General features: G+C 40.2%; 1 protein-coding gene across 1 annotated transcript in view; it reads left to right on the forward strand.

Annotated features, from left to right (window-relative positions):
* LOC117750877 (receptor tyrosine-protein kinase erbB-4-like) overlaps positions 1-13,786 on the forward strand; it is a 268,118-nt gene that overhangs the window by 144,587 nt on the left and 109,745 nt on the right. Inside the window, exon 3 of the mRNA XM_034562299.1 lies at positions 11,556-11,742. Coding sequence (XP_034418190.1) covers positions 11,556-11,742 — 187 coding nt within the window. The remainder of the gene's footprint in view (positions 1-11,555; positions 11,743-13,786) is intronic.

Genomic DNA, 13,786 nt, shown 5'->3' on the forward strand with positions numbered 1-13,786 from the left:
AGGCCACATCACCTATTTCTCTTCCACTCCTATACTTTTTTTATTGGGCTATTCACTTAACTCAGACTAGACAAGACCTACGGTGGGTATTTATACAATTTTTTGGGGTAGAAACAGTCTCTAGCCTGTAGCATTATTTGCATCTACTCCCTCTGGCTGAAGCAACATTGGTTTAAACAAATGTTGTCTGTTGTTCGGACCATTATATTCTGGATGGCAATTGCTTTTTGCCATGAATTTTGTACCAACCATTACCGACCATTGACCTTTGTCTTGATCTCATATTGTATAATCAGTATAATCTCATATCGTATAATCAGTTTATAATTTTTTCCCCCATACATGATATGTATGATAAGTACCCAGCTGAAAATGAGTGATTGATTAATAAGTAAGTCATCTACCAGTTCCATGAAGTTCTTATCATCTGAAATAGTCCTTTCAATTTCTACATATACTGACTTGGCATGCGACGTATAGTCCGTACAGAATGGCATTACTCCAGCAGCAAGAATTCTGTAATTACTTCAAGTCTTGTGTTTGCAATTACCGCACATGAATCAGCTTATTCCATAGAAAATGTATGTTGTTGTTTTGCCTCCCTTCATCTGCACAATATGTTAAAACATACAAATTAGATGTATGTTTGGAAGTATTCAAAATCGGAGGAAATGTGTGAAAAAGAATATGTATTCACTTTGTGAAACGAACTGAGGGAAAGATGTGCCTTGAAAGTTGAGTTCTAGTATTCCAAATACAGAAATTAATTTTTAGTACATCACATTCGGGTGATAAAAAGGTACCCTCTCCATGTCCAGTAAATCCCAAACAAAAAGTAAGTTAGCAGTGATCACAATTGAACTCTATACCAAAAAGATTGATTTGCTTTAAGATGGCAATTTTGGAAGCAAATATTGCACAACTTGTCGAGAATTATGATTGTAGCACATCATAAACATGTTCTTGTGCGTTCTTACACTTGAACCCATGAACAAGCTAAACGGAAACATTTTACACTTGCAAATGCAACATGTCCGGAGTGCAAAACAAGGGAGATACACAAACTCCCGGACTAAAACCTTACCTTGACACGGCCACTGCTTCTGCTTCTCCTGTCCCCCTAAATTTATTGAGTCACGAGGCCCATCAACCTTTATTAGCTAATAATGCTGTTAGGACCATTAAACGTGGCCGAAGCTCCCCCACAGCAACACTTAACAGTCTCACTGGGGCACTAGTGGAGGACTGAAGAAACAGGACTGCTGTGTGACAACCCCCCCTGCACCACTGTGTCTGGCTAGACTTCTAATTTGCAAGGACCAGTTTAGAAACTCCCAGAGGGTGATTGGTACGTCACTTAATTCCCGAAAAAAAAGCAAAAATTACTCCTGGTAAAACATCATCATTTACTAGAATAATTAAAAGTCTGGCTTTTTTTTGTGCTCTTTTTTTAATTGTTTTTGACACATAAGAATGATACTCACTCAAATGGGTATTGTTGACAATAGGGTTAATCTATTCAATACATGTTTATATTCATCCTAAGCAATGATTAAATTGAGACTGATTTGCCTTGAATCCCAGTTACTTCCACACAGTAAGGCATATAGTTTATTAACTATCGAATCTGGTATCGAATCGGTATTTGACATTGACCCTTAGCCAATGCCCAGGTATTGGTATCGGGACTGAAGAAGTCCAATCAATGCAATCATATACAGTTTTTCTCAAGATTTTACAGGTTGCTTATAGTTCAAGTGTGGTAGAAGTTAAGGACTAATATTGCACTATTATCGTGATTTTGACCCACTTAACTGGAAATCTTGAACTTGTACTGTCACTCAAATTCGGGGATAAATTGCTTAAGGTTCTCCCCAAAGATGCCTAGAACTTAGTTTGAGAATGGCTTTTTTCTATGTTTCTGTGTTAAAATGTCCTGTCCAAAAGAAAGTAAATATGCCCCAAAGAGATTAGACTGTATATGATTTAAGGCTCCTGCAGGCACTCTTTAGATTGCCGTACTGAAATATGCAGTAAAGGGCACAATGTAGTCTGCTTACTTCCAAGGCCGTGGGTGTTGTTGTTGTTGTCTTGTGCTAGGTCCAAATTCTTAGAGAATGGTTAGGGGATGGCCACCGTAGATCAAAGCAGAAATATAATCAACTGTTAGGGAGAGAGAGAGAGAGCCCTCTATTTTATTTCTCTCCTTGCTCAGGGCTGAAAACAGACTGTTGTTGAACTAAAAGTTGAGAAAGGAGAAAAGGAGTGTACAGTGTGTGCTTTCCACTTGTTTTGTAAGTAAAAATGGAACACATGGCCTGATTTGATGAGTCACATGGGTAGTTCATTGAGATTTATTCTTATGGTGCGCAGTGAACATGAGGAGGCCAATCTGAGCCATTTACTAGCTAAGTCTGTAGCCTTTTTAATCATTTTGCATCGCACAGGAGAAATAAATTCCATTCTTTATGTAGTTGATCAGGTAGTAGTTTTACTATTTCTATGGGTTATATTGTTATTGATATATCTTAAGGTAGAATCCATTTTCGACCAATAAGTATCTTTGCAGTTAGTAAGCAATCTGATAACATAGTTCTTATGCGTATTACATAATCATGACGAGTTACCTTCCACTATACAGCACTTAGTTGGACATATTTGTTTCAAATATATATTAAATTGTTGTGTTTTCTTAATACACATTGTACAGTAATGAAAGTGACAGTTAACATAGAACTGAAAAATAAGTATTATAAACATAATAAAACAAATAAGCAGCCATATAGTCATATATAGTCTGGCAGCAATAATACTGATAATATAATGGCCAGTTTTTTCATTGAAATATTAAAATGTGGTTCAAAGCTTGTTTCTCGTATGCAAAAAAAGCTGCTGTATAAATATGAGAAGCATGGTTTTATAGTAGTGTAGTGATCCTTATGTATAACTTACACATAAATATATATAAATAAAAAGGAATTTGTCTCATTATTGATGAATACATGGACATGACAAACACTTGAAAATGTCGAGGTGTCACACATGAAAACTATAATCAGGACCATATCAACGATACGGTTTTATCACAGAATCATCACTTTCATTACGGAGCTGGATTCTCTTCTACTGCTGCTAGAGAATGTTACAATTCCTAGGGGATTTGGTTCCCAGGCCTGATTAAGGAGCTAACCGTGGGCTACATGGATCTAGGACAACCCCCCCACCCCGACACCCTCTTCCACACAAGTCAGCTCATAGTAGGGGAGGGTCGGGAAGTGATTACTCTCGGATTAAGACTTGCTTCGTCGCCGATGTGTGTGGCATAATTGAATAATGGCTGCCTCACCCGAACAGTCCCAATGCAGACGGGCCTCCCGGCCTTGTCAAATCGGCACAATATTAACCATGACACAGGCGTAACCAGGCCGGTAATTAATGCACTGAATCAATTACAAATTAGTCCATATCGAGAATTCCCCACAGGAGTCCACTTATTACCAGTGCTCTGATGGAGTTGCAGGTTCTCATCATGGGAAGGGGTGTCACTCTACTGTTCTCCTTTTCTATCTGTTTTTTATTAAGTTAGGATACGGAAGACAAATGGAGTGTGAAATTGATGCCACCTGCTACTTGGCATTACATTGCAAATTAAATTGTCAGCTACACAACATTGGATTATTGGTATTGTCCAACTGGGGAGAAGTATGAAGCTAATTGAAGCTAATGAATCTACCTTTAGAAGGAAGCTAATGAGTACTCTTAATTGACATTGCTGCTACAACCAGGCTAGGAAGACCCTGAAATGAATGGGTAACCTTCAGAAGTATTTAAGGGAGTTGGACAGTTGTAATATAGATCTTGGCCTTTACTGATCATTTGTTTATTTATTTATTTTCACCCAACATGCACTGCTATAAATATTCATATTTCTTTAAATTATGATTTTTTTATGTTGTCTCTAATCCCAAAGGAATATGTTATCATTGGCTGGTGCACTGTTTCTGTCCACTGGGCCTAAATAGCTATGGATCAACTGCAGGGGACAATTTACAGGAATTAATCAAGAATATCTTAACTAAACTACTATTGATGAGGGTGGTGGTAATGTGAAGAACACGGCCCTCTCTCTTCACTCTGATATTAATGGCTCTCATATTGTACGGTGAACACCACACTATTCATTATCATGCCAAAGGTGAAAGGCAGTCTTAATGACAGAGTGCTTACTAGCTCAATGCAGGTGCTGTCACAGATGAGGGCTGCCAGTGAGAGAAAGTATGTGTATGAGTCTTTGTGTGTGTGGTTTACATTTGCCCCAGAAGCCCTTGGAGGGCAAGGAGCAATAGTTTGTACTGTGTACATTTTAATTATTTGACTGAATGTGTTAAAAAACATTTTTTCAAATATATATAATATATTTCAAAAGGATATCAAAGTCATCCTCAAATGTCAAGGGAGGAATCTGATTAAGAGCAATAAAGGCAGTGCCAGACTAACGTGCAACTTTATGGAGCACTCCTCATGCATCAGCAGCAATGACTGATGGCCTGAAAATTAAGGTTTTGTCTGAAATAAGAGTAAATTCAGAAGATGTTACAATCAGATTTTTATAATACAACTAAGATATATCCAGTCCAGATAGAGTGTCTTGTGGTGCAATTTAAATTTATAGTCCAGCGATTAAATGAGTATGAGGGACACAAAAACAGTCAAACTGTTACTGAGCTCATTTGGCACACTGTGTTCCCACTTGAATTTCATTCAAAATGTTTCATTCAAATGTATTTCATTTTATTTCATGGTCCAGATGGAATCTTGAGTTGCTTCTCAGTTTATAGTGACATTAGCTCTAAAGCACTTGTTTTGACATCAACAGTATCGATATTCGACAGTAGACGTTATGTATGTCATACCCATTTACAGCAAACTACCCTAAGCTATATATTAAAGCAAAGTGGTCTGTAAGATCTATCAAATTATCATTAAGAGGAGTAAATGAGTTCAGCAGCTTGATAAAACAACTAAAGATCCAAGCCAAGTTCAACAACAACAAGTTTAATGCTGCGTATCCACCTCATGTTGGGGAGCAGGGAGTCAACGTTCCTTCTGCGTTGCCCAGTTTGTGCGTTGACTCCCAAACCTGCAGACAGGTAGAGAGAGACCCTCCCACTGTGACGCCGAGAATTCGGTTTACAGGGCTGTACCCAGATCAGTTACGTACTAACTGGGTTGGCTGGGCCCCTCCTCCTTCTTCACTTTGTCAACCTCTGTAATATAGGGGAAAAGGGGCTGCGGGGACCAACCTTAAGGTGGTCAGGATCAGTGTGGCTGGGCCGTGGGTTATGTTAGAGACAGGACATGCTGTCGCACACAAACACACACACACACACACACACACACACACACACACACACTGACCTTGTCGCTAAAAGTTGCAGATTAATTAATGAAAGGATGTCATGATACAATTGGTTGAAAGTTTCCAAGAATGATATGCATATATTATTAAATAGGTGTATAATTTGACTTATATGATCTAAAAGGGTTACAAAGGCATTTTTAATTCAACCTTGACATGAACAATCTGAGGTTACAAGACAGAGATGGTTTCAGGGTTGAAAAGAAAGACTAATGAAGTGAAAACAATAGACCGAACAAGGAAAAGAGAGCGAGCCAGGATACATGCGTTTTCTTAATTACTGTCTTAGTAAGTCAATAGTCGTTGTGCCATGCTTCATTGTCTGAGCTGTGGCAGAGAGATAGGAGTGAGACACCCACTGCTCGCCCACCACCACCCATTCTCCTTATCTGTATAATCACACTTCTTACCTTCAATTTACAAAGTGGAATTCGAGGCTTCACAGACAATCTCCCCTCTTTTCTTTTTCAGTTCTGTGACTGCAGGCATCGCTGCTCATCAGAAACATTACCTGACACAATTTACCCATTATATTTATTTGTTTTACTTGTTTGTGTGTCTTTGTTTGTGTGTCTGTTTGTGTGTTTGTGTGACTGTAGATTTGTTCATGGGACCCAATACTAAGTACATACATGTAGATGTTTAGGAATGGGTCGGGATGGGGAGGCATCCCAGCCATCAGACTTATGTCACTGTCAATAATTAAACAAGCTCAATGCAGGGTTTTGATGGAGTAACTTACAATAACAGATGACAATGTTACTAAATTATGAGTAAAGTTACTCCTCAGAAATTGCTGTCAGATAAAGCATACTCCTATTTGAGGAGTGTGGACCAGGGTCATGGGATTTCCCTCCATCTCCTGTAAATAAGGTCTTGGGACAAATAATATTTTAAAAAAGCTTTCTACGTGTTCTTTCTAAAATGGGGTCCCCCACTCCCAGTTGTATACTTGATATTCATACATTTGGTGTTTTATTTGCCACATCTGTCCATGATTCTTTCCCTTTTTATCCATCATGGTGTTTCTGTCAATGATGCATCCACCTTACAGGGCTTTCATGTCATTGTGCTTGACAAGTAGACTGTCAAAACCAATGACACTCAAGCATTAACTGAACACTTGCCTGGGTGTACATGACATACATACTCTGAACGGGGACTTCTCAAAGTCACACATTCTTGTCAATCTCACTGATAAGTCACAGCGACTCCAAATCTCAAACAAAACAGAAAAAACTCACTTTAATTTAATTAACATATGTAAGATAATTCCAGATCCTTTTCTTCCGGTGTATGCATTATATACCTCTGTATGTGTCAGTTGTTGCTGTGTGCACATTGTAATCAACAATTTCCTTTCTTGCCTTACAAGAAAAGGGAATTTTGTATTTGCCCCATTGAACTCCTCAGTGAAATCCTTGAGCACAAGTGTTCCTAGAAAGCAGCTGGCACTGACCCCCCGGTAGAGGCAAGGGAAGAACATGGAATGTTCTCACGTGATGATTTCTTTGTATAGCCACACAAACAAACACACGTACACTCACAGATTCGTTGCGTGAGCGAATAAGAGGTGTGATATAAGAAACAGAAGGCATAGTTTCTCTTCATCTTCAAAGATGAGTCATCATAATAATCTTGTCCAAGCAATAACAGACATGTGAGTAACTCACATACACAGAGCCCTGTGTGTGCATCATCTGCAGGTGTTTGAAGTGGCTTGTATTGGGTTTGCGCCACTCCAGAGCGATTGAGGTGTTACCAGGCTGGGAGCTGGCTGTTTGCAGGGCTGCAGGTGGACGACTTACAGCAAAGCATGGCAACACTGTGGCTGTGTGTTTGAGCTTGAAGAAAAGACTCACAGATTCCACCAGGGATGCCTTCTATACTGTGAAATGTTGCACTCATGCAGCGCCAATATGAGGGTATAATAAAGTCACAACTGTTTTTGTGAGTGATATGCAAGATTCATTCACAACGGAGGGTTAACACTCATTTATGGAGATCAGTGTTAGATATTAATGTCAAAGCCATAATGAAGCCTTCATTTTTCAAAATGTAAAAATGTCAGGTTGTCGCTTACGTCGTCGAGGATGAGCTCCTGGGAAAACTCCCAAGGATTTTCTTAGACTTGTAGACACTCCATTCAGATTCTGTGTCTGTTTACAGATGTGGATGTGAGCTCAGGCAGAGGGTTTATAGAAGTGTTATGGAAATAGAGGATGAGGACTTAGTGAAGCAAGGAAAACCTTAAGCCCTCCCAGTGCACTCCTGTGAATCCGACTTCAATGACCGCAGCCCTGTGGAGCACATCGCTATGCCTCAATATGTATGGAAATGAGAGGGAATCATGCTAACGTGTGTTCAGTCCCCTCAAACATGCTAATGGTGTCATTACACTTTCAGCCCTGCATCACCTCTCACAGCATTTCACCCCTCCGCAGACCCTCTGCTGTCTCTTTTCCTGACCTGACACACATATGGTTTTAATTAGGCATTGAAATATACGTTGACCCAGTCCGATCCACTTGACTGAGCTCCTCCACCCCTTTCCTTTTTTTCTTATCCTTTCTGCCTTCCTTCCTTCATTAACTCTACCTCCAAAACCTCCCCTCCCACTCCTCTCCTTTTAGAAGTTGGGGATTGAAGGACTCGATTTCAAAACCACACACGTCTCGGAGACTCAAGTGAGGGGTTTGTTCCGCTGCCACACTTCCGTTCACAAATGCTCTGGTTTGGGGAGGAGGGAGAAATCCCTGTTAATCTAGAGAATCTGTCTCTCTCTCTGTCTCTTGTGTTCACTGTTACTGTGACATTGATCACTTGGCACACATGTCGGGTGTGTGTTTGTGAGGTGCGAGGTTGGGTGAGTTGGGCGGTTGCTACACAGTTAGGTCGACATGTATGTGAAGGAGTCGAACATCCCGTTCTACAATATTAGTTTAACAAAAAGACACAACATATTCACAGAAGGGACTGCGGAAGATGAACAATGTGTTTAGATCTGGAGTCAAAGTGCCTATTTCTTCAAATCAGATAATCATGTTAAAACACATCAAATACTGAACTGAAAAATTAAAAAAGGACAAAGTGAGCATTACATCCTGGATTCCAGAAAGTTGTGGTAGGTGTCCTGTCACATGTAATAATAAAAAAATACACCTGTATCAAGATAGTTGAAGAGCTATTTTTACCAGGAGAAATCTAGAACAAAAATGTGTCATGTTGTAATTTTTAGCAGGTCATGTATTGCTCTAATTGCACTGTAGCTAAATAGAAGAGGTCATTGAACAACTGGGGAATAAAAATGAGTGCAAACACTCACACACATACCCACACACACACACACACACATACACACACACAGTCCCATAAAAATTAAACATGCTTTTACGTCGGCACCTGTACCAAACTCACTATTGCCATAGCATCACATAATGTGGGCTCTCATGTATTATTAACATCTTTTTTAATCTCATGTTTTAACAGTATTTTCATTGAGGCTCTTTTCTCCAGGTGCCTGGTTCCCTGGAAAGGACATACAGTGCACTTGGCCTGCACCCGTGGTGTTGTTGGGCTTGTTTTGTTGATCTGTGTTTAATGAAAGTGACCACGCAGAGCACATTCGGCCATTAGCTCAGCAAGGGCCTGTAATCACTACAAATCGTTTCCCCTTTTTTTCATGCAGTTCATTATTGAACAAACAATCTGTGGGGAGAAAAGTGTGTGTACTTGCCTTCTTCTTTCTCCCTCGTTTTATTTCCCTCTGCAAGGCTGCACTTTGGAGAGTATTGATTTGGTGGCTTGAAAATAACAAACCGGCAACCTTGCAAGTGGGGTAATAAACAGACTCAGAAAAAGAAGTGAGAAAAGCACATACGATGTGTGTGCCCTGAAATAATAATCAGCTACTGTAGACGCTCATACTCAGTCAACCAGAGTTTATACCTCTTACTGCTGTTTGTCAACCTACACCTTTTGGTAGCAAGAAAAAGTTCCTGCATCATTGGTAGGAAAGATACCGGTAGTTTATGGCTCAGTGCCCAGGGCAATGTCACCGGACTACATAGACTTAGAGCCATGTGGTCGAGGACCAGGGTTGAAAAGACCTTTAAACCCCGACCAGCGTGAATGTGAGTCATCCAGCAGACCTCATCTCTTGGTTGTCTAATGTTGTGTTCACCCTGTTGGTACAACATAGACAGACATTAAAGGAGCTCAATATATTGTACACTTCTGCATTCACACGTAAAGACAAACCTTTTCCCCCTAGAGCCGATCATTAACGTCGATACACACAGACTGTCCAGACTCCGGCCCGTCTGTTTCTATTAATGATAATCAGCAGGGTAATGATGACGGAGCTGTGAATGTGGCTTACTTACTGGTGGCTGATGGCCATGCTCTCTGACAGCTGTCATCCGCCATGACTACGCTGCCAGGGCCCTCCTCAGGACTTATTTCAGCTCAGCACATCAGCTGCAACAGCCCTTCACACACAGACTTGTTGATTATCAGCATCAGCGGGGCCGGCGCGGAAAGACTTCTCTGACCGCCTGTCTGCTAATGACAGCCACCATGATGGTGGATGGGAGAAAGAGGACACAGCCTGTCACTTTGATTCATGCAACAGCAGCTCCAACTGGGTGGCTCCGTGCCAAAGTCTCGACAGTCGTTATATCCTCTCCTAAATGACATTTAAAGTGTAAAGCAACGGCTGTCCTTGTGGCTCAGTCACCCCGGGCCGAGCCCTGGACAAGAGCGTTTTGCATTGAGGTCACAGACCTCAAAGCAAGTTCTCCTCACTCAGATGCTCCAGCGAAACTCGCTGGCATGATTGAAACTGTGAAAAGTGACCTTGAAGATAGATGTTGTCAATGATCTGATGTATGCCTGACTTTCCTTTTTTTTTATTAGCCGTGTCTGTTTGTTTTTATTGTTTCTTCGTTCGTGTTTTAAATCCTTACATTTTTTGATTTAGCAGGCTTGAAATGTTGTTAATGCATTTGTATATATTTTCAAATTACATGAGCAACATGTTTGAATACAGCTTGTACAACCATATAAAATACTACTATATTAATACTACTAAGTAACACATTATGAGTGTAATTTACCAAACCATGTAAACTGCATAATACAGCCAAGTCATATTTAACATTGGTCTTGGGAATGATTTCCAGGTCTTTTGGCTAAGCTAGAAAAATGTGTGGAACTATGGGTTGTGATATATCTTTTTATGTGAATCAAATAGCATTGATTGATTGTCAATGGCAACTTCTAACACAATATTTTATACAGAATATATTAAGTAAAAAGACAAATTTCAATCAGACAAAAGTGTACCATCAATTGTGCACTATTGGATGGACTCATCGTTTAGGAGAACTATACCTGCATATAAGGTAGAATAGTTGATTTCTGCAAGGGCAGACAGACGCAGAATTACTTAGAAGAGCTTAATTTGAGGGCATTTATATTGTAGAGTTTAAGCGACTGTAAGCTATTTCATTGAGTTTCCCTTCAGCGCAATGCTCTGAGTGAATTGTATCTTTGTTGCCGCATAATATTCGGATAATGTGAAAGTAGTGACAAAAAGTAGGACAAAAACAACAGTTAAAAAAGAATACATTGATGTGCCTATTAATCCCACCGAAAAACACCACATGTATGTAAAAGACTTGAACAACCTGTTATCAGCGAAACACAGCTAGAATCAGAGAGATTCAGTAGAGTGGTCCCTTTGAAACATATGTGTACAAGTCTACAACAAGATCCATCTGGATGTACAAAGTCTTGGTAGGCAGACTCTAAAGCTCATATCAATATACTTGTTCAGTTGTACATTGAAAACAATGTTGGAGAAACCCTGAGTTCCTAAGACTCAGGCCTTGGAGAAAGAAAATGACATGGGTTCCTTAAGGCATGCACTACAGTTGTATAAACTACTTCTTAGCCTTGTACAAGCTCATATGCTGAAACTGTCAATATCATCCACCGAGAGAAATATAATTGTTTCTTCCATGTCTTTCACGTGCTGTAACATATGATTTGAACTGTTTTTATTAATACGACAGTATAATGTCCCGTTAAGACACACACTAACACCCCGCCCCCCTGGTAACTTTGTCCACAGTCCATCCGAGAAGTGACGGGTTATGTGTTGGTGGCACTGAACCAGTTCGATTACCTCCCTTTGGAGAACTTGAGAATCATCCGAGGAACCAAGCTCTACGAGGACCGCTACTCCCTCGCAATCTTCCTCAACTACAGACGTGATGGAAACTTTGGCCTGCGCCAACTCGGCCTGAAAAACCTCACAGGTGAGTGAATGTGTTTCTGGTTACTCCCATTTCTGTCTGCGCTGTGTCTCGGTGTGGTTATTTGTGAGTATAATGAGGCCTTTTTGATCAAAGACGTGGGCCGTTAGTCAATGATGATGCAACTTCACCATGAGTTCAATCTTTTAAAGAAAAGATTGTTTTTGTATCTGAGATCAAAGCAATCTGCTCTAAACCTTATATACAATGTCATTTGTTTCATTATTATTGAGTTGGAAACAGTCCTAGCAAATAGAGGCATTTCACACACCAATGTCAACTTAATGAAATGGAAATAGCTGGTTGATTGCCGAATAGGAACAGACTGATATTTTTTCCGCTTGGCTTTGAATGCTTCACCGACTCATGCCCGAAACTTGATTATTAACTTCACTCACTTCATTACCTTGTTTATCTTTGAGTTAATGATTCCAAAAAGATTTACCAGCTGAATTCATCTGTGATCAGATCCCCGTTTAGATGCCAGTGTTAATCAATAGTTGCCAAGCTCAAGGTTGTTTACCCACTGCTTTTGAAACTATGCTGACAAGCAACGATAATTTGCATTGTTTCATATTGATCTACCAATAAGCTGGAAAAGATATCCTGGTATTATTGATAACTAATTATACAGGGGCATCCTTTCACAAAATCTTTCACCAAAGCACAATGCCAGTGAAATGCTGGTTGAACGGTACATTGCGTAATTGAATACATAAATTAGCCAATGTGCTGGTAGTTGTTTACTGGCTTCTATCACCTTCACACAAGGTGGAAATACGCGGACAGTCTTCCTCTTCTACTGGTGCTGTTCACAATTAATCCTCTCACACTATGGGATATTACGCTGACTCTGGATGTTGTGAAAAGACGTTATCTCTATTATATCCACACATCGCTCCGGCTTACAGTGTTTCTCGTCTGATTTACAACCTACTCTGCAACCAACCTCAGCCTGTTTCCTCAGAAGTTGGAGAAGACAGTGAATGTGATTGCTGATAAATAACGTACTAAGTAGGAAAACATTGTGTGGGTGGCGCTGCCTCTTTCGGAACAATGGATCCTTGTGGGGCTATATTCAGGCGCCCTGACCCTGAGGTCAGTAAGAAATGAAGCTTTTGACTTGCAAAAAAGATGTCAAGCTTTTTCCAATGCAGGGCTAAATGGGGCATGGCACGGCTAGCTCATGATGTGTGCAACACAAGACCAGAGGTATTATTCACTCATTTTGAAGTTAAATCCAACCATACAAATATTTTAAGTGATGGAGGGTGGAGAGAGAATCACTTGGAGTGTTGGCTGAATAACATGAAGGAGAAGTGTTGTCCGTAAGTTCTGGTCAGTTGTGTTGTGTCCCACGGTGCCAACACTTCTATGTTTTCTTCAATTCTCTTTTGCCCTACAGTGCAACGATAACATTAATTATTTCACTTATGATCTTTTGCACACAAGGAAGCATGAGAAATGAGATTTGAATGATTTATTAAGGAGCACCACTAAAGGGCCATGCATGTCCTCGTGGATCAGGGATGTCAGTAAAAATGTGCTTTGAAATGATTTTATATGCTTTTTTTTCTCTATGGGCATGAGCTCCCAGTACAAGATCTGGTGGCACACTGAAGCTTGTTTCCACCCAATGCTTCCATTGAAGTTATTTCACACAAAGGCATACATGTTTAAGATATGCATGATTACAAGTATGTCAAGAAGGCACTGAGGAAACATGATACAGACTATGTCATCAATTTGCGCCATCATTTAAAGGTTCTCTATGAAATGAGTACAATTCATTCTGAGAAGAGACTTTATTTGGATTTGTGAGGACGAAGCCGAGCCCTGATCGCGTGTCTCTGCTGCTTCCAACCCCTCTTTCTAAATAATTCAATTGCCTCGTATTGTTCTCTTCAACTGTTCCTTCCTGGTGATCCCTCAGAGACGAAGGAAGTGACACAGCCTTCCATGACTGCATGCACAGAAGCAGTATGTGCTGGTGTGTTATGTTCCATCTTGTATTTGTTCTTGCATGTTGAGTAACACTTAGGGAATT

This window comes from Cyclopterus lumpus, chromosome 21, assembly GCF_009769545.1.
Source record: "Cyclopterus lumpus isolate fCycLum1 chromosome 21, fCycLum1.pri, whole genome shotgun sequence".
NCBI classification, from domain to species: domain Eukaryota; kingdom Metazoa; phylum Chordata; class Actinopteri; order Perciformes; family Cyclopteridae; genus Cyclopterus; species Cyclopterus lumpus.